This window comes from Ornithodoros turicata, chromosome 2, assembly GCF_037126465.1.
Source record: "Ornithodoros turicata isolate Travis chromosome 2, ASM3712646v1, whole genome shotgun sequence".
NCBI classification, from domain to species: Eukaryota; Metazoa; Arthropoda; class Arachnida; order Ixodida; family Argasidae; genus Ornithodoros; species Ornithodoros turicata.
Window position 1 is genome coordinate 76693426 of NC_088202.1, and position 21336 is coordinate 76714761.

Sequence of the window (21336 nt, forward strand, 5' to 3'; positions counted from 1 at the left end):
GTTGACGTTTCTTTTGACTTCATAAAGATGCGCATCCCAATCTCGGTGAGTAACATTTCTCCTCTGCAGCGTTGGTGCGCCGGCTGACGCAGTACACGATGTGCAATTGGCCTTCTGCATCCCTTTGTAGTAGAAGGCCCGCATGGCCTCGTTGGCTGGCGTCTGTGCGCGATTCTGTTTTACCTTTTTGATTATCCGGCAGCAGGACCGGCTTTTGCACCAGAAGGTCTCGGAGGTTCTCGAAAGAGTCGTTGACTGTCTCTGTCCACTCAATGTTGCTACCAGAACACGGGCCCGTTTGCATAAAAGGTGAGTATATGAGTCTCAGACGCATTCTTAATAGCCTTGGCTGCGCTTGCTGCACGAGCTCCGTGCGCGTTCTCAATGCCCTGCAAATGTGACTGAGATTGTGTATGAGACTCATGCTCGACTTTTATGCGAACGGGCCCTGAACTCTTCGTAGCGGAGCCGCAATGCTCACATAACGCGGTACGAATTTTCTGAAGAATCCTGTCAGCCCAAGGAATAGTCTCACCTCCAAGTTTTTTGCTTTGCCAGCTTATTTCTTCCAGGACACACCCCCTTTGGTGTCAGCACAAATCCCAGATACTCGGCGCTAGCAGCCAGGTAAACGCACTTTTGCGGGCGCAAGTCAAGTTTGCTTTTCCTGTGGCTTGCGGGACATTCTCTCGCCTTTGAAGCATTTTAAAGAGACTGTCACATAAGTATTGATCGCAAGGAAAAACACTATTGATTGGATATTACCAGATGCTCAAACGAGAAGCATACAATGGTGAACTGCCGGCTAGCGTTTTGTGAATGTTGAAACCATAATTTTTCGATCTTTTCGATTGAACGCTCAGCATTACAGTGATCACGCAGAATATAGAATACGAATAAGATACGTATGCGAATCGCTTAGAATTCTGCAAGCCAGGTCCACGAAGGCATTAACAATCTTTCTGCATGTCTCCATAGAAGCGCGTACCATCTTTATAAGGAATTAGAAGATGTCAACTTGCCGGAGGCTTATTCGTTTACATGCCACAGACACTTGCGCAGCATCCCTCGGGAAAAGCCTGCATTGCTGAGCTTTCATTTGGCACGCTAGTCTTTATTTTTGTGACCCGTTGGTCGCAAAATAATTCAGTGGAAAAGCTGCTCTCTGGACGTGAAGATAATGCTGGCAGTGGATAGCGACCTCAACTTTCTTTGTTATGATAAGGTACGATGAGTTTCTTTGCTGCGAGCGTCCTATCGTTAAACGACACTATGCGTGTGAGGGAGGGGTGAAGCAGGGGCAATTTGACCACTGGAATTCCATTCTCCTCTCCTTAGGATGCTAGACTCCAGAACCGCCCCCTCCCTTTGTCTTCGATCCCAATAGCTCGTACAAAAGTATTCTGCGCAGTTACCAGTCGTGTTTCTTTTGGGGCCGTACAACTCTTCATTAGAACTTTTTCGAGAGAGCTAGCGCCACGGAAACGAAGAGAACACATATTTATTTATTTATTCATACATTCGTACTGCAGATCCAGTTAGGATTCCTAGCAGGCGCGGATGTGCTTATCCACGCATTTACAAAATGTATGATGGTCTTCAATGAGGACAGCTTCCTCATATGCAGCCTGGGAAAAAATATGGACATCTATCTTGGATGGTTTTATCCCTAGAGACGTCGTGTGATTGAACTTCCTCCATCCCGTAACCCGTGAGAATATCACAGCATTGCAATCGAGTTTATGAAGTAGGAGCAAGTGGAATAGTCTATACCCTCGCCCTTCCGGGGCGCACAGCCACGATCTCCAGCTCACACCTATGTAACAGATTATCGGAACTGAATCAGGACTTCTGAAATATGAATAATAGAGTGAACGGCCGTCCGCCATATCTTTTCTAATGACATAACATCATTTCTACTACATAGGTCCCAAATATGCGAGTGGTACTCCAATATTTTTTTATCGTGTGTGATTTGTACGTATGTAGCTAACTCCATGTGAGGCAGAGCTTAGAAAAAGAAAGAAAGCTTCGGTGTAGCAGACCGCAAATATTCTGTGTGTCCTATTATACTGTTCAACGAGGTCATATCCAAATAATCTACTTGATTAACTTGCCGGTTACAATTCAACATGTACTGATATACGAGTGTTTTTTCTTTGTTATGCTCATGGAGTACGTCTTACAAACATTGACCTCCATACCAGGGATCGGAACTGTTATTTTTTCCGGTTCGGTTCGGGTTCAACGCCGTAAATATCGGTTCGAACCGGTTCAGGAAAGTGAATTTTGAGCAGATTGCCATGGGTTAAAAGCAAACAGATCCTTACGATTCTCAAATAACACAAATGTACTTTCGTTGTTATTGTTGTTGCCGACACAGCAGTAGTTCACAGCAGCGATCGGAAACGTTATTTTTTTCGGTTCGGTTCGGGTTCAGCTCCGCAGCAGCGCGAAATATCAGTTCGAACCAGTTGAGGAAAGTGAATTTTGAGCAGGTTGACATGGGTTAAAAGCAAGCAGACCCTTACTATTCTCAAATAACACAAATGTGCTTTTGTTGTTATTGTTGTTGCCGACACAGCAGTAGTTCACAGCTACACTGTGTGTTACAGATCTGCATTTCAGGTGCATCGTTAGGGTAGCATACTGTACTCTGTGCCCCCGCCGTATATAAAACCTCTCACATCCTGCTCAAGGACTGGCCTTTATTTTCACAGCCGGAAATCTTATTTACAGAATAAGAAAATTATTACGAATGTATTGAGCTCTGTTCTTCACAGCAATGTTCGTCAGCGGCAGCTAAAGGCCACCGACGTCACAGGAACAAGAAACAAAAGTAACTTCGTAACCGCGATTCTGCCATCTAACATTACATAGCGTGCACGCTCACTGTTGGCTCAGGCCTGTTGAACCAAACAGCGCCTTCCCGGACGCGCCGTCAAAGGCTACTTTTTCTCCTTTGGGAGCAAGAAATTTGACTCGTCATATCACGATCTCCAACAAAATTTTGTTTAGAATGTCATTTCAACTTATATTTAGCGTTCGAAGCACCCAATCAATGATCGGTGTTACTTCAGCTGGTGAAATCAAGCACCGCCGGACCTCAAAACTACAAAACTGAATGAACGCAATAGCTGTGTGGGGGAAATAGAAAGACCTTCAAATTTCAAAGTTCAAGTTTCAAAGAAGTTTCGGTTTCCAATTTGTGGTGCAGCGGAGCTCAATTCCCTGCGTAAATCGTGCTTCCGATCTCTCGCAACGCACATTACGTCTGAACCATTTGACGAACCGGTAATCGCCTAAATTTTTTTTCGGTTCAGTTCCGGTTCGGTTCAACTCGACAAAAAATATTTTGGTTCGGTTCAGTTCCGGTTCAGCGAAAAATACAGGTTTTTAGCGGTTCTGGGTTCGGGTTCGGTATCGATTCCGATCTCTCCTCCATACTGAAATTCATCACACCACTGCTTCAACGTGGTGTCCGGACAAAAAGCGCAGTTGAACTCAACGTGCGATCGGAATAGTGGGTGCCTGAAACACATGTAACCGGAGTATTTCGTTTTGAAACAGTTGGAAGCATTAGAAAATTTATTTAATCGGATTTTGCAGTCGGCAGCGCGATCCCGGCTGAATTCAGGCGGCAAATTACGGTGTTCGGACCGACGTCACTGGAGTCTGTTATGAAGGCAGGCTGTGCGCCTCAAAATGTGGTCTTCCGACTCGCAATCTGCTACCGAACAGCCACTAGAAGTATCTGCGTTCATGCTTTCGGTGGTATCGGATTGCAACCAGCCTGGCGACGCCGTCAGCTGAGCGATTGGCAATCTCACCAGCAATGCCAGATACGTCACCGGAAGAGGCCGAAACAGGGAAGGGCAATTTCAACCGGAAGCTGGCAGTTGGTTTTCGGATTCGGTATTTTTGATGTTTTATGAAAACGCACGAACGAATTTTGCTGAACTTTTTTTGGTATTTTCTGCTGGGAAGGCATCTCCAAGTGGATAGAACATTAATATTAGAATTCCGGATTCCTACCGGACACCACCTTTAACACAGCGAGCCATTTAAAGCTGCTTGGACTTGCACAGTGTCAATCTCAGTCCATAAGGCATAATCATCTGCAGATAGTGTTTTTTTTACTGGAGGTAGAATTCTACCCGGCAAGTCGTTAACATACAGTAAAAAACACAATTGGTCCCAATACACTTCCTTGTGGAACCGCAGAAGTAACATACAAAGCACAGGAACAGATGCAGTCCGAATCAAACTGACTTAGTGTTAGACAAGCTCTCAGTTTCACCTGGGACACTTTATCGAAAGCTTTCGACAGGTCGATAAATAATACGTCAATATGGCCTAAATTATTTGGAGAAATCCTAAAGTCATGAGTATAATACAGTCATGAGTCACCTCCAGCAACAAAGCCCCGGTACTTTTGCCACGACGGAAACCATGCTGGCAACTATACAACAAGGAACACATCTGAACAGGATTGAATCTGTTTCGCTTATGTTGTACAACCTTAACGCATGTGCATGTCAACGAAATGTGACGATAATGATTAACACTCAATTAATCATCCTTTTTGGGTATTGGAATGACCTTCGCCGTAAGCCAGATTAAGGCAAGGCAAGAGCTGCTTGAAAAATAATATACAAGTACTTTGCCGTCGATTCTGCGTTCATCTGAAGGAACAGCAACACCAACTTTATTTAAATGAGGATGAGTGGGAAGGGGCGGAGATATCGACGTCACCGTCGCTCTTTTTGTGATCACTTTCTGTTTCCAGCGGACGGCCGAGGTGAAATACTTGGGCCTATAGCACGCACTGAGATTACTTTAGTGCTTCATCAGTAGTTCGAGAGGATCATGTGGTGATCAGGTTTTAATATTGCAATTGCAAAATGCTCCCTAAAGTCAATAATTAAAAAGTTTATTAAAATATCTCTGTTAATTAGTCCCCAAACTGAGCAAAAAAATTGGATTCCTCGTAGCAGCCCCGTCGAGTAATCGAATGCCAAAGTAAAACCGCCCTAAGGAAACTCCCCTTTTAATGAAAATTTGTTGCAAATAAAATTAAACACTCTGTATAGTATTTATAATGTAAGTAATTTATAATGTATAGTGTAACGGGAATTCAAGAACGACATTTGCGACCAGAACTAAATTTGCAACTTTTTTCAAGCTAAATTAATTTTATTCAGAAAACGAACATCGCGGCTGACGCGTGATGGCGCAGTAAGCGCAAGGTGTTTACGGTTTAGGATTCGGTAGGGCGACCATATTTCAAAACACCGTGGTGTTGCGTTCGTTCGCGGCCGCCGCACGCGTCGTTTATTGGGTACGCTCAAATTGCGCCCCCGATTATCGTCGAAAGTGCTGCTAAGCTTGCAGGAATGCAACGGCAAATGGCAGTACATCGGTATTCTTTGATATAAATTAGGGGCGATCCACTTTGCGTGTTATGTATTCCCCGTAAACGCGATCCTCTTGCGGAGAGGCAAGCGATCGCACGTTTTAATTTAATAACTCTCTCCTGGGCTCTACTATAATGTAAGGATTCCATATTTAAATGCACTCGTTTTCCAGCTCCAACGATCATTTGTGAGTGTGGGTCATCAGAATACTTATGTCGACACATTGAGGCGTATCGATCCAAATGCCAATATCTACTCCAAATGAATCCCAGAGTTTGTCGAAGCCATTGAAAGTCTCTCGAAAGGATGGCCTCATCCTTCTTCCGGTGTCTTAAGAGTCTTAAAAGGGTGACCATCAAAAGGATTCCCAGCAAGAGGGGCCGTTTACAAGATTAGAGTTCTATATATATTAAAAGAAACGAAAAAGAAAGAATGATATGAAACCAGAAAGTGCAGTCTTGCCTCGCCGAAGAAAGAAAAAGAAAGAAAATATAAGAGAGACGTTCGCTGGCATTGTCGTGAATGGTGGGGACTTACGAACGCATCCCCACCTTATAACACTGCTAGTGTCCGACCATTATCTGAATTACATTTTCTGCCCCGCGCCTTGTGTGGGCTACGGGAATCGTATACCATTGTCCTGAAACTTTGCATCCTACAGCGGCGAAACATCACACTGCATCATCATTACTTATTTGTTGTTGTTCTTTGCTTTCTACGTGACGGAGAGGCGCGCTCTTTTAATGACAAAGGACGATGGATATCATGACCGTTGACGATGCGTAACGAGACAGAAGACATTTTTTTTATCCTTCACATTTTTTAACAAAAAGCTATGAGAGCATCACTAATGCCATTTTTGCGTACGAGTCACGCGGCCTGGCCGACATCATGTGGGAAAGAGTGTGTAACTACTGAACCACTATTGCTACTATAGTTCATGAATGGCTGGCTCCAATTCTGCTATACCTCGCATTTCCCTGAGAACATCTACTTAATAAGTTAATAAAAGAATTTTAGGTAATTAGTGGTCCAGTAGTTACATGCCCTTTCCACAAGATGTCCGCCTGGCCACATAACCAACGCCATCTAGATACAGAAGGTCTGCTTATTGCCTCCTCGCCCTCCTTCGCTACGTGGACATATAAAGTCAGAATTCGCCTGCTGCTGCAAATCGCCGAAGATGGAATGAGCGTCCTCATTGGAGCCGACAATTATGGTAACTGGAGGCCTCAAAAACGTTTGGCCAAAACTCTTGTGGCCGTAGAGACCATCTTTGGGTGGACGGTGCAGGGACCCACACAACGACTGACTCATCTGCAACACGTTCATCTACCAGTGTGATGAGAGCTGTAACCGACGCAGGTAAACATATAAATATCTGCCCAATTGCGAGCATTCTGGGAATTGGAACACATGGGCATTAAGGAGGAACAGACAAACTGTTACCAACGAAAATGAGATCCTCAATCAGTTTGAAGGTACAGTGTAGATTGAGAATGGACGTTACCAAGTGTCGTTTCCATGGAACGAGAAAGTGATTCGGCGTCGCGACAATAAGGAGATAGCAATGAAGAGGCTCGGATCACTCACAAAGCGCCTTCTGAGAGATGAACAGATTATGAAGGAATACGACACGGAATACGACAGTATATAGAAAACGGTTTCGCCGAAGAAGCGCCAGAAACCGCAATCACGTCGCCAAACCGGTGTACTACATGCCTCATCAGAGCGTGGTGAGATGCGGACAGGCCACACAACGAAACTACGGATCGTCTTTGACGCGTCATCTTGTGCACCAGGATTTCTCTCAACGATACATTGTCAGCCGGACCAACTTGAATCCGAATCTCATCGATCTTCTGCTCAAATTTCGGATACATCAGATCGCCGTCCTAGCAGACATTGATAAGGCATTTCTCCAGGTATCACTCTCAGAGGAAGACCGCGACGCATTACGATTCCTTGGTACAAAGAAACACCACTGCCAGGGATAGAATTACCACCTATCGTAACATGGAGGATGACCCGTGTTCAATCGGGGCAACGGCAAGCCCGTTCCTGCTGGCAGCAACCGTAAAACATCACCTCGAAAGTCTTCAAAATCAGTATCCGGTGACGACGACGATCCTAATGAACGACATGTACGTCGACGATCTGGTTACGGGAGCCACAGTCTTGAGGATGGCTGAGACATTTGCGTTGAAGCAAACGATATTCTGTCACAAGCGAACATGCCTCTTCGAAAATTGATGTCGAACGACGAAGAATTGCTGCAGCGAATCAGTGAACGTCAGAACGGAGGAACGACGATGAAAGATGAAAGTCACTGAAAAGGTTAGCCAGCTGTAGGGATCGAACCCACATCTTCTGGATTACCGGTCCAATTGAGCTAAGTCTGTCCCTTCTAGTGTTCCAGCCTCAGAACATCAGTTTCTCTCTTGAGGAACGACGTCGTTGATGGGAGAAATGCACCACGAAAGGTTCTGGGAGTTGACGTGGAATACTCGAACAGATAAATTCGGCTTTGATTTGAGTGCACTGATCGGGTTACAAGTACAATGAAAAATAGCAAACGTGCCGTACTTCAATCCTGCGCACGCATCTTCGACCTTTCGGACCCTTGGCGACAGTTGTCACCAGTGTAAAGTACAGTTCCAAGCGCTCTGGGAACGAGGAGCAGATTGGATGATGACTTGCCGTCAGATATCTCAATGGAATGGAATGAATAGTGCAACGAGCTACTGTGTCTCCAGAACGTGACAATTCCAAGGAAGCTAGCCGAAGACCTCAATAACGGCGAGTCAACTAAGACTCTACACGTCTTCTCGGATGCTAGCCCACGAGCTTACGCGCAGTCGCGTACTTGAGTACAGAAACACCACAAAGGATGTAAATGTAGCATTGGTGATGTCTAAGGTCACGTGTTACCCCCTTTAAAGAAAATGTCACTCCCACGTTTGGAACTGATGGGAGGCAGTAGTCGCCGCACTGCTGTCGAACTACATCATGAAAACGCTTCCTCCTCTCGATTTTGTGATCCATCTTTGGTCGGAATCGACTGTAACACCGCATTGGATTAAGTCTGCACTGTTTGTGAGGTTGTTGAATCTTTTAGTTCTAGGTAATGCCGACCGATGGAAACAATTTGTCGCCAACCGCATCTCCGAGATTCAGCAGCTGACGGATCCCGCTAATTGGAGTCACTGCCCAGGAAAAGAAAACCCCGCGGACTTGCTTACGCGTGGCCAGCGACCGGACGCGCTCCTGAGAAGTCAAGTGTGGTGGAATGGTCCACAATGGCTACAAATACCGCAGTCACAATGGTTACTTGAGCCCTCGGTACCAGCGAACGTGGAAGATTACTCCGCAGAAGAGAGAAAAAGTGTGAAGATCCACCATGTTGTTACCGAACCAGTGTCAAGTCCCATATTACGCATCGAAAGCTACAGCTCCATAACGCGAGTGACCCGTATAACTGCGTGGGTCAAACGGTTAGTCGGCAACTGCAGGAACAGATCACGTAGACGGACGGGACAACTGACTTCGAGGAATTAAGGCTGCAGATATTTATTGGATAACTAACTGCAAAGGGATGCATTCGCCAAAGACATTGCGAAGTTGCGTTCATCGGAGCCGCTGCGACCAGACAGCACCAGACCAGCACTATCTGTAGCATCTTCTCCCATACTTGGACAATGATGGAATTCTCCGTGTTGGGGGAAGACTCCAGTTTCAGACGACATAACGAGACAACGAAGCATCCTGTGATTCTTCCGCCAACTCACTCATTTACTTGCCCTTCTCATTGACAGGAACACAGACGACTGCTGCATGCAGGTGTGCGGGATACTTTGGCTCAGGCTACGGGAGACTATTGGAGAACTATAGGATTGACAAGGGACAGGGCAGGCTGTGAAAAGATGATCTGGCGTTGTCTACTTTGCCGAAAGGAAAAGTGCAAGCCCGCGACAGAGCCGGTAGCCCCACTTCCCGCTGAATGAGTGTCAAAGCTCGAGCCGTTCGATGTAACCGGGATTGAATTCGCCGGACCCCTCCTTTATCGTGAAGACGGTGACACGCACAACGCTTACATTGTCGTCTTCACCTGTTGCAGTTACGCGTGCGATCCATTTGGAACTTGTGAGTGACTTGTCAGCGGGTGCATTTTTGCTGGCGTTTAAACGCTTTGTGAGCAGAAGAGGCATATGCAGCACAATTATACGGACAATGCGCTGACGTTTAAACGTGCGTCTAAGGATATCACAAAGTTATTTCGAAACATGCAGGGAGAGGAAATACACGCATACTTTGCCAGCCGCCGAATCCAATTGCGATACATTGTAGAGCGAGCCACGTGGTGGGGTGGCTTCTGGGGAACGAATGGTGAGATCTGTTAAAGTAGCCCTACGCAAAAGTATTGGGAAGATGTAGTCTCAACTTCGAAGCGCTTACGACCGTTCTCACGGAGATAGAGGCCGTCATTAACTCCGCCCTTTGACATACCTGTATTCCGACGCGGGGGAGCCGGAACCTCTTCACCCTCGCATTTTTAGTCGGGCGCAAACTAACGTGCCTGCCACCGCAACGTGCAACAAGTCCAGTTGTGTCAACGAAGCACGAACTCGAACGTCAGTGGGCGTACCGAACCAAACTACTGGGACGGGTTCTGGCGGAGATGGCGCAGAGAATACCTGCAGGAACTAAGATCAGCACACCATCAGCAGACCTGCAGCTTCAAGTGGCCTCCAAATTGGTGACCTTGTTCTCATGCAGGACGATCGACTACCCTGACACCTCTGGAAGACTTGCCGTATTAAGGATGTGCATCGTGCACGAGATGGGAAAGTGAGAGCTTCTACGATTATGCTCCCAGGAGGACGTATTGCTGAGACGTCGCCATACAAATGCTATATCATTCAGAACTGGGAAATTAACTAATGAGCCCACGGCTCATTACGGGGGGAGGTTGTTGAATCTCTAGTTTTTCAAACGTAAAAACAGAGCGAAAATGTATTCGTGGAAACTCCTCCCCAGCAGGGTCCAACCGTCCAAGGAATGTGACCGTCTCGTGTTACAAGAGAGGGAAGCGTCCCCGTACGGGATCATATTACCGAGTGTGTGTGTGTTTTCTCCGTGTAACGCGTGTTTTTTTGGGAGTCTGTCTTGAGTTGGGAATAAAGAAGTTGGTCCATGCAACCAGTGTCGCTTGTCTAACGTAATGTTCTACAGCAGATTCAGCGAAGTGTACACATTGTGCAACCGTGGAGCACACTGAGCACGTTCTCGTGCACTGTTCTACGTAGATACGAACCTCAAAGGGCTACCATGAATCTGCTCTCGACCGACTGGACAACCGCAACTTTGACCTCGTAAAAGTGCTGTGGTCTTTGGCCAACTGACAAGAGGACGCTGCCTTGTCAGCGCTTGTGACAGTTATTCAATAATAATTGGGGTGTTACGTCGCGAGACAACCAAGATCATGAGCGCGACGCCACAGCGGTCGGTCTCTGGATTGTTTTTTGCCCACCTGAGGGGTTTGCCCACCCGACCGCGCCACCGAGGCCGGTTGACATTTTTGTGCGTTGGAGTCAGGCTATTAGGACCATGTAATTCATTGCGCGTTACGTAACCAGTGATTTTGGCCTTGGCCGATAGTTATCGCGAAAGTGGGGGTTGAGGGGGTTCTCTTCTATATTTTTTTTTTCACCTGTGTGTGTGTGTGGGGGGGGGGGGTCTGTTTATGGGAGTAGCCGAATTTGCCGTGTGACGACTTCAACCTCTCCCTAGTATTTTTCCGTCATCAACATCAACGTCGAATCATGAATGGGATGGGCGATGAAATAGATGAGACATACACACACGCAGATACACCTGACAGAACACATCGCAAATGAGAGATTATGTATACATGGTGATTTTTTTAATAATAATAATAATTGGGTGTTTACGTCGCGAGACAACTGAGAAGTGATTTTTTTTTTTTTTAAGGTGCCACAGATTTTTTAATAAAAATCTATGAGAGCAGGGGCAGATGTCCTTTTTGCAATTGTGTTATACGGCAAGGTGGACATCCTCTCGAAGGAAGTATGCAACTACAAGATGAGTAATTACGTAAAATTCAGCAATGAACACTTTACTTACGGGATTTCGGGCAAAAGCGAGATAGCAGAATCAGAGACTGTCCTCGTTGAAAGCCATTCCACGTCTAACAAATCCTGAAACACGCACATGCGTGAAAATATCCATCCCGCATTTTGATACGCAAATCAGCCGAAACTGAAACCGCGGCGACTGGGAACGCAGGGAGCACACAACACCTCCTAGATAGCATCACACCTGCGCCCCACGTGACACAGCGTCACACACGAAGGCCTGCTGTGCATGCTACTATGACGTCAATGAAAGAGCGAACAAGAGAAAAGCTCGAAGCAGCTCGCAAATCTCACGGAGGCCTCCGTGAGTTGCTCGGTGCGCAGGCCTTCTACTATCTAGGAGGTGTTGGACCACAGCACTCATTCCACGTCACAGGGCCACATGATTTGGAGCTATGGAGATGATTGGAGTAGGTGCCGATCTGCTGGCCAGATAATCCGCTTTCCGGCCCAGATAAGCCTCCGTCGGCGTAGATGATGCGCTCTTGAGGCGCGCTTTTTCGGTTTCGTAGCTTAAAGCACAGAAACATTTCGAAATCGCTGACAGCTCTAATAGCTTTCGACTACGACGGTCTTGAATCCTGCCACCTCAGTTTTTCCTAAAACTCGTTAATTAATAAGTTTTGCATCGGATTTTAGTTAATTAGTCATCGAACACTTACGCAACCGGCTAAAAATATGTCCACCAGGCCAGGTATGTTATACGCCCAAACGGCATATCTGGGGCTCTCATGGATTTTTAATAAAACATCTGTGGCACCTAAATAAAAGCCACCATATATAAGGGGGCATCGTAACTGTCGATGCTAGCAGTTCATGCAGATGCTCACATGTGATGTAGTGCGATGAGGTTAAAGGAGATCAAGCAGGCCGGTAGACATCAAGAAGTTCTGAAATAAGAGCAGGCATTGACACTGCTTCGCAGGGTTAGAGCAACGTCACTCATCATAATCGATTCAGCGTTCTTACCAGCGTTGGGGTACTCGCCCCAGGTAACGTACCAGCGTTGGGGCAACGTCACGACTATCGCAGGGGGGGGTCGCGCGTTCTGAGCCGACTTCACAGGGAACTCTACCGATGTTTGTTGTCAGCCGACTGAGGAAAGCCAAGGGAGAACACCCAGACAGCACAGGTGGCTCCCGGATTCGAACTCTGATCACCTCCCTTCCTTCATTCGTCGCAGACGTGGCTATGGCCCACCATACTTTGTCGTGTCAAATCACGTGATAACGAATAGCCAACTAGCGCCAAATCACATACCGAAGTAACGACAGCCAAACTTTTACCCCAGTGCCGTGCCGTAAGCTTTGCGTATGTTGCGTAGTTGGTTGTGTGAAAGACGAGCTTCTGAATTCTTTGCCTCACCCTCGGTTGCCACCGATAGAACTACTTCTAATGGCACGTGTCCGTTGTGGAGCCACTTTCTCGTCATCCACAAGCCCAGTGCTCGGCGGGGGCTTCCACGTTGGCCAGGGGAGTTTTGCGCTAAAAAGATGTAAACAGACTTTTTTTTTTCTAGCGTGCTCGCGTGATACAGGATGTTTCACCTAACCACAATAACAACAGCAAATACACTGATGATAATGAATAGGGAAATTCGTTGTTTCACGTAACTTCAACCAGCTTCGTAGTGTTTGCAGTCGTCTTGTGCAAACAAGTGTACAGCTTGCGCCAAAAGTCCACGGAACACGCGAGCGGCGTTTTTCTCCGCGGCGCGCAACCCTAGCGGCGGCCGGAAGTTGGCGGGAGCGGACAGGTCCATTCATTTTGAGGGGGCGCGGGCATAACACAGGCAGCGACCCACCGTGGCGTTTGCAGCAATTACCCCACAAGGCCATGCCCGTGGAGCGTTTCACCAGGCATATTCCTATCGCAATTCGCAGCTGGAAGATAACAGGAATGACACAGAGCGACAACAGTTGGCTTCTGCAGTTTCTGCACCATCGGACTTCGATCGTTATTGTAAAGGGGCTCGTTATTTTATTCCCCCCATTCCACCAAGCACTGGGGTAGAGTATCGCCTGTTGCGATGAAACTCCCCACTCTCCAAGGCCGAAAATAAAGTTGTTGTTGTTGTTGTTTTTCTCTTTTTCGTTCTCGTCTTCCTCTTCCTTTTATTTTGTCTGGGGATGACGAGCGCTGAAAGGAGCTGAAAATAATCGGTGGTTCTATTTTAATGAATTATCATTCTGATGTGGACATTTCGACCATTGCGTTTCCTACGCAGTTTGACGCCACGTATCTTCATATCTAGTTAACACTTTTTTTTACATATTGTCTGGGGTGGGTAGCATTGCATTGTAAGTTGTGGAGATCCTAAGGTTTGCCTTCGAGGAGATAAAAAATCGCAAATCTGCCTCATTTGTAAAATATGGTACGTTTTGGGAACCTCACAACTCGGCTCCCAGTTGAGATACCCGGATTTGATACCCGATATCTAAATGACATAATTAACATTGATGTCAACTGTGAATTTATTTCGTATGCGGACACTGCAAGCGTGCTTTCCAGTGGCTCTGATAATGATGTAATAGCCACTACTGCTAACGAGATGCTTTGCAACTTGGAAAAATTGGTTAATTTAAACTCTTCACGCATTAATAGTAGTAAAACTGAAGCAATCATATTTCGACCAAAAACAGGAGTGTTAGTCTAAATAAAGAGATAGTATATCTTAATAGTCCTGTTGATATTGTAAAATGCATCAAATGTTTGAGTGTCATCTTTAACGAACAGTTGCTGTGAGGGAAGAACGAGGCGCCCGCTCTGCTTCCGAGAGGAAAGGTTTAATGAACCAAAAACCGAAAAGCAAAATGGCGAATATAGGCCCGTGACCACGAGACCCACATCGACCTCCTTTAATCCGCAACAGTTGCTATGGGATGAACACATTGAATACGTTCGTTACTAGATGGGCAGGTTGATACGTGATCCTTCGATGCAGCCAAACAGGAACGAGGACAAACACGAGAGACACGCTACGTTCGCATTGAATAGGTTCAGAATAAACTCTGCAAAATATTAGGCATGACCGCTAGGCATAAACTCGTGTTTCCTTTTCGAATAAGCTACTACTATACCATTCACTGTTCATGTCTCACCTAAACTATTGCCATTTAGTCTGGGGTACGGCAACTAAGAATAGTCATGATGAACGCTTGCGAGCAAAATGAACGATGTTACGAGTAGGAATATATGTGATGCGCGGTGTCGAATTTACGCATATTTCGTAGATATCCCCCACAAAACGCCTATTGGGGGCGTTGCCCCAATTCACAATACGACGTACTCGCTATGCGAAGAAAGGGCATTTCGAGACGAACACAATGATGTAGATTACGTTCAGGTATCACAACTGGGGGACGAGTTGTGAGGTTCCCAAAACGTACCATATTTTACAAATGAGGCAAATTTTCGATTTTTTATCTCCTCGAAGGCAAATCTTAGGATCTTCACAACTTCGGATTCAATGCTACCCATCCCAGACAATACGTGAAAAAAAAAGAAAAAAAAAAGTGACAAGCTGAGTATGTCAAATAGTTTGAAGATGTGTGGCATCAAGCTGCGTAGGAAGCTCACATCTGAATGATAATTCATTAAACATACCCACCAATTATTTTCAACTACTTTCAGCACCCATATGCCTCCTAGGGCCCAGGCTTTTGATATGTGTTTGAAACAAAAAAAAAAAAAATGAAGAGGTCGACCGGACCATCCTGCCTGATCCGGCGTGGAATCACCCAATATAAAATTAGTTTATGACCTGTCTGCTATGGATTTCTTTTTGTATATGTGTGATATTCGGTGTACCTCGATGCCTCATCCTGTGATATAACGCTCATTAAATGTCTTTCCATTATAAACCTAATTTAATCCAATTACTAGCTCATATAGCTAGTCTACAATTTATATTTTGTTGTGTTGAAGTGTTGTGAAGATGCACAAATGTCATTTCATAATTCTCTAAAATATTGCAGGTGTTGTAGTCTGTTGGTTTATGGCTAGTATATGCTGTTCCCATTTTTTTAATGTTTGGTCACGTGCACCTTAAGACACACCATTTTCATGCCATAGGTGCAATATTCTACAAACGCATGCATGTATCTATTCTTCTGGGCTCTTTCCTGCAATAAAGTGGAATTATTTGGCGAATGTTTGTTGGATTACGGTTTAAATGCGTGGTACTAACGCTGTGGGAAATACTTCCATGTATTCAGATGTTCTGATTTAAATGAGATAGCGGCGTACGCGGGCTATAGTGAGACGATGAACCCGGTTCAAGTGATGCACTCGTGCTTCTTATTTTTCTTTTGACTGTCGCGAGAACTCTTATATATTGCTTGCCTTGCGCAAGAACGTGCCTTTTATATCTGTTAATCACGTGGTGGATGGGTTTGTCTGTGTCATACGATTTTGCAGTGCGGTGGGCCTAGCTATTGTGGCGCACTGTCAATTGCCGAGTCTTTTGGATGAGCAACAAGCTATGCCTATACCATGGATATCTTTTAAGCGATAGCATATAAAAGTGAACGGGCTTCCGTCCGTATACATGCTTCGTGCACCTATGTGAGTCTCGGATGATACCAACTGTTTTTTCATGCCCTGTGAGATTCGTATCATCGAGATCCTGTTGTAGCAGCTGTTCTTTTTTTCCTATGAAACAATTTCGCATGGTATGCCGTCTTTCCACAGAGAATTGCACCCCCAGAATGCCTCACAGTACGCATCATATGTGGGAACCTTAGGCGCCGCGTGATGTCAGCGTCCCTTGGGCAGGCAATATAGCTGCAATGCAAAATTGACAGGCAATCCGATTTTCCGTCTACTGCTCTGGAAACTTCTTTCTGATGCTTTTGGCAATCGGGAACCACATACCCTTTTCCAGAACAGCCGCTGGAAAACCGCATTGCGGGTCATTTCAGAATTGCAGCCGTTGCCTGTACAAGGACCATGAGGTCACCTGACGACTACGGTGCTCAGGTTTGACGCATACTATGTGGTATTTTTAGGTGCAGTAAACGGTATCAGAAGGGTAGCCAAACAGCCCATAGAATAACCGGCATCGAACACCGCTTAAAATAGGGGTAAAAAATTTGACGATTTTTTACGCTTACTATCTGTCATACCTTTATGCGTAAGGTGTTGACCCTTAGAATATGGGTAAAAAATTTGACAGTTTTTGACCCTTACTATCCGGTTTCTTTCTGAGAGTGTACCAGTAGAAACGTTTGTGCCCTTGCAATTCAACTCAGTTGGGTACAATTCTGGTTGCAACGCTGTTCTACCCACTCGGGTAGAAAGTTCTACTTTTTTTTCTTAGAGTGCAGGTGCAAGACAATCACCCATGGTATGCAGCCGGTCTCCTCCACGTAGGATGTACATACTTATTTTGCTTTTTAAGGCTTCGTTCAAGCTACGGGTAACACCATGAATATTTCTGTACAGCAGAATACACAACTGAACATGTTCCGATAAAAGGGAGGACACTTCCAGGCCCATCTGTTTTTCGCCACCGCTACATCGATTCCTTTCTCGTGACAAACTACACTCCTCCCCACCAGCAGTACCTAGTCAATGAGGCGGACCTGGGCATGTGAAGGTACCGTCAATTTGCGAGCGTGCAATGCAGTGAATTCCTCTACGAAATCGATAACGTTTCCACGGGGCTAGCATACAACTGTAGTTCCGCATCCACGTCGTCCAACTGGCTGGAAAGCTGCAATTTCTGCTTAAACGTTCTTACCAGCTAGGTGGCAGCACATGCAAATTAGACGAATACGCTCAAGGTTTGCAATCACAATTCGAGCTTCAGAATTCCTGTACTTCGTATAATTCGTATCCCATAAGTTTACTGAATAATGAACAGCTGCAGGTGAAGCAATAAACTGACGACTAGTGTGAATGCGTCGAACGACCAGACCGTGCCCAAAGAGTACTGCTGCTTGGAAGTTCTTGTATTTGATGGCTCGTGCCCTTCCGATAATCATGAAACGTCGTCAGTACGTTCCACTGACACAATATCACGACAAAACATAAACGTGAATACTCAAAATGAATTAAAATGACCCTCTCAGTGTTGTATCATCATTACAAGTTTGAGACTAGTAAAGAGAAATTACTTAATAAACGAAATAAATAAACTGCAGAGAAGATGGTATTCCTCTACATGAACCTTGAGGAGGGATAATAGATCGTCCCGAAGGGCTGGTTGTGCAGGGGCAGAGTCCAGCGGCGCTTCACCACCAACAAAGTGATTACTGCAAATTCTTCACCAAAACGCAGGTCATCATTCAATATCGTCGAAACCAGACGTCGTCCACACCACCACGCAGGAGCCAGATGCGTCAACAAAAAGTGATTTCATGAAGGATCTCTGGCGAATGTAATGCATCACCGGTATTCGAGGCATAGAAATATGAGGAACGGAAAGCCTCGTCCCGGGTGGAGACCTAACGGTACGCAATGAAACAATTCCCCAACGTGGCACCAAATATATTCGCACGACACATTGGCTGGCTACTATCGACTGTCACGCCAGATACTTCTGCTGGAGGCCGCATCGCGGCGCCACCGTCTTGCCGCCCGTCCCTATTGTAAAGTGAGTCGTGTCTGTTCCACATCGTCAGTCAGCACACAGTCAGCATCGTCTGCATAAACGGCGATCTTACTTGGCATGCCGAAATAGGACCCCTGAGGAACAATACGCAACGGTACTTGAACGCGATGCGGTGATTAGCCTGGGCGGCATGGAGCCCGGTATAACGTGATCTACGGAGCGTACAAAGCTCTCTTACACTGCGGTCCTTGAGGTGCAGTCTTACTGTGTTTAATGTTATCAGCCAGATAATAACACGAATAATAATAATAAGATATAATATTAGCCAGACAAGCGACAGCGGTGGTATTTGAACCACGCATGACCGGTAATCGAGAGATGCGTGGTCCAAATCTCGCCGCTGTCTGGCTTTTTCGACGACTGGCATACTTCGACTGTTCATCTGGTGTACCACATTCGGGTTGGTTTCCCTCGAACGGTGGGATGGAACCCTTTTGGACATAAGTGCCGATTTTTGTATGCCTACATATCCTTGGACTCAGGAAACAATTATCAGTAATTACTTCAGTTGTACAACAGGTCACGTTGCCGCGCCTTGTTGCTGTCTTTGCTTCATCGAAGACGTTATTCACCGATCGGACGTTCACTGAGTTCGAAGACGTTATTCACCGAGTTTCACGGCATTGTTGAGACCCTCACGTGTGTAGTCTTGCTCTCCGGAGAGGTTCACTTTTTTGTCTGACGCGGGAGACGCACTTGAAAGTATTCCTGGACTTAGCCTGCCATCTCCACGCTATGTGCTCATTCAAGACATTAGAAATATGCATCACCGTGCAGTTGGCTGGACATATTTCACTTTTCAGTGGGTTCCTATCGCTGACAAGCAGGCGACATATTTTGCTGCTCTTGCTGCGCAGAACAACGTAGTATCTTACACAATATCGTTTACGTGCACAGATACCTACCTTCTTCTATGACACTTTGCTGCGGGTGAAACGTTCAGATACCGTCGACCTGCGGTAACGCTACAGGACCATTTGAAAGCGGTTGACCCCAATATGGATTTTCCCCGCTCATGGCTACATGGCAGGCTGCGTGTGTCCTTAATGCACTGACTCCACCAGAATGTAAACCACACGCCCCACCATATATATGTATATAATATCCATTGCGAGACGTGTCTCCCCAAAATATATCATGCAAACTCGGTCATTTTGAGGATGAGTGTCCAAATGAATTTAAACGGCGATTATCCAGACTCTATGTAATATTCCTTTTACTCAGATCCTTGCACAAAACCCCCCAATCCCCCAACGTTCTACCTTCTTTTTCCTCCTTGTCTTCGTCGAGATGGGCCGTACATTCTCGCCTCCCCTGAGAGACCATTCCTCCTGGAATGATATGGAAAAACGTTTCCTATCGAGGCAAGTTCCACCTTGAAGGTACCCAATGGTTTTTAACACGACTTTCACTCTGGCCACCTTCACAACGTCATACGGTTTTTTATATTTCGTGGAGGGTGCCGGAAGTCCTTTTCTTACTAGTACTTGGTCGCCCACTTCAGTATTCGGAATGTCAATGTTATGGCGCCTATCGAAGTTGCGCTTCATTCTCCTGCGGTAGCGCTGTTCTTCCTCTGGTGTCCTACGCTTTTCTATGAGGGCCATAGTTTGGTCAACCCCCATAACTCTGTCAGCCGGCAGTACATGGACTTCGCCGTATGCAGCGAAGTGTGGACTGCATCCCAATCCCGCTGTGTGCGATTGGTTATGATGAGCAACAGCAGCTTGTAGGCAGCACTTCCATCCTCCTCTAAAGTCAGGGTAGACGTTGATGAACTGTTTTAAGTCTCGTATCACACGTTCGGCAAGGCCATTCGCTGCTGGGTGGTAGGGAGCGGTATGCTTCAGTGCAATACCTCTACTTTGAGCCCATGCCTTGAACTTCTTACTCCGAAATGCTGGGCCGTTATCTGAAACGACGACTTTGAGATCTTGAAACATAGCGCGTTCGAACAGTGCAATCACGCTACTGACGTGATCTTTTCCCGGTCTGGCAGCTGCCACGCGGGTACATTCGTCGATAGCGATCAAAAACGCCTGCGTTCTTTGGACACCTTCCCCTTAGTTCTGCAAAATCAACATGCACGACCTTAAAAGGTGTCTTCGAATGTTCTCCGAGAGCCACTTCATCAATTGTTTGTCGGTACTTTACTTTATATCTTTGGCACACATGACATGAGCGGATGTATTCTCGGATGTCCATTTTAGGCCAGTAAAAACGCTTTCTAATCTTGCCGTACGTCCGACTAAAACCATCATGTCCACCAGACTCACGGCTCTCGTGATAACCCTTGTATCGCCAACTGTAGGATGGGACCATGTACCTGCCGCGTTTGAGCTTCAGCGTCTCTGAACCTTCCCAAAGCTTGAGTGCATTAACAGAGACAAAATCGACGGTGTCTGTTGTCAACGAAAGTCTCGAAAGAGCGTCGGCATCGGTGACACACACCCCTGGTCGATGGGATACTTCGAAGTCGAACTGCTGCAGTTCGTTAATCCACCGAGCAATCCTTCCCTTTGGCTCTGTCATCTCGAAGAGGAATGTGAGAGCTTGGTGATCAGTGAATAGCTTGAAATGTGATCCTTCCAGATAAGGTCGGAAGTACCGTATCGCTTTGAGAGCAGCTAGGGCTTCCTTTTCTGTTGTGGTGTAGTTCACCTCCGCCTTTGTAAAAGTGTAGGAGTGGAACCCAACCAGGCGAAGCTGGGGCCCTTTGGTTCCTTCTTCTATCGCTGGTATAAGACTGTGCCTGTGCCATAGTGAGAAGCATTTGTGGTAAGCTCAAATGGCAGATTAAAATTTGGCAACGTAAGTGCCGAATCTTACGATATAGTTTTCACCAGGAATTTGTAGGCATCTTCGCACTCTGGTGTCCACTTTAAGTCTATGCTTTGCTGTAGAAGTCTCGTGAGGCACCTTGTTTTCCTGGCATAATCCTGTATGAAGGCTCAGAAGTGCCCAGAAAGTCCAAGAAATGCTCTCAGAGAACGGACGTCGTTCGGTTTCATTAACTTCTGGATACACACCACTGACTCAAATTTTGTGCTTTTGGTGTTTCCGTGGAATACACGACCGAGGAATTGCACCTGGCTCTTGAAAAACTCACTCTTTTTGTGATTAATCTTGAGGTGAGCCTTAGACAATG

At 46.1% G+C, this 21336-nt stretch overlaps 1 protein-coding gene across 1 annotated transcript; it reads right to left on the reverse strand.

The window, feature by feature from the left end:
* Positions 1-19408: 19408 nt before the first annotated feature.
* LOC135384800 (uncharacterized protein K02A2.6-like) lies at positions 19409-20131 on the reverse strand. Its single transcript, XM_064613985.1, has one exon. The coding sequence runs from the start codon at positions 20129-20131 to the stop codon at positions 19409-19411; it is 723 nt and encodes a 240-aa protein (XP_064470055.1).
* Between the last annotated feature and the right edge of the window lie 1205 nt (positions 20132-21336).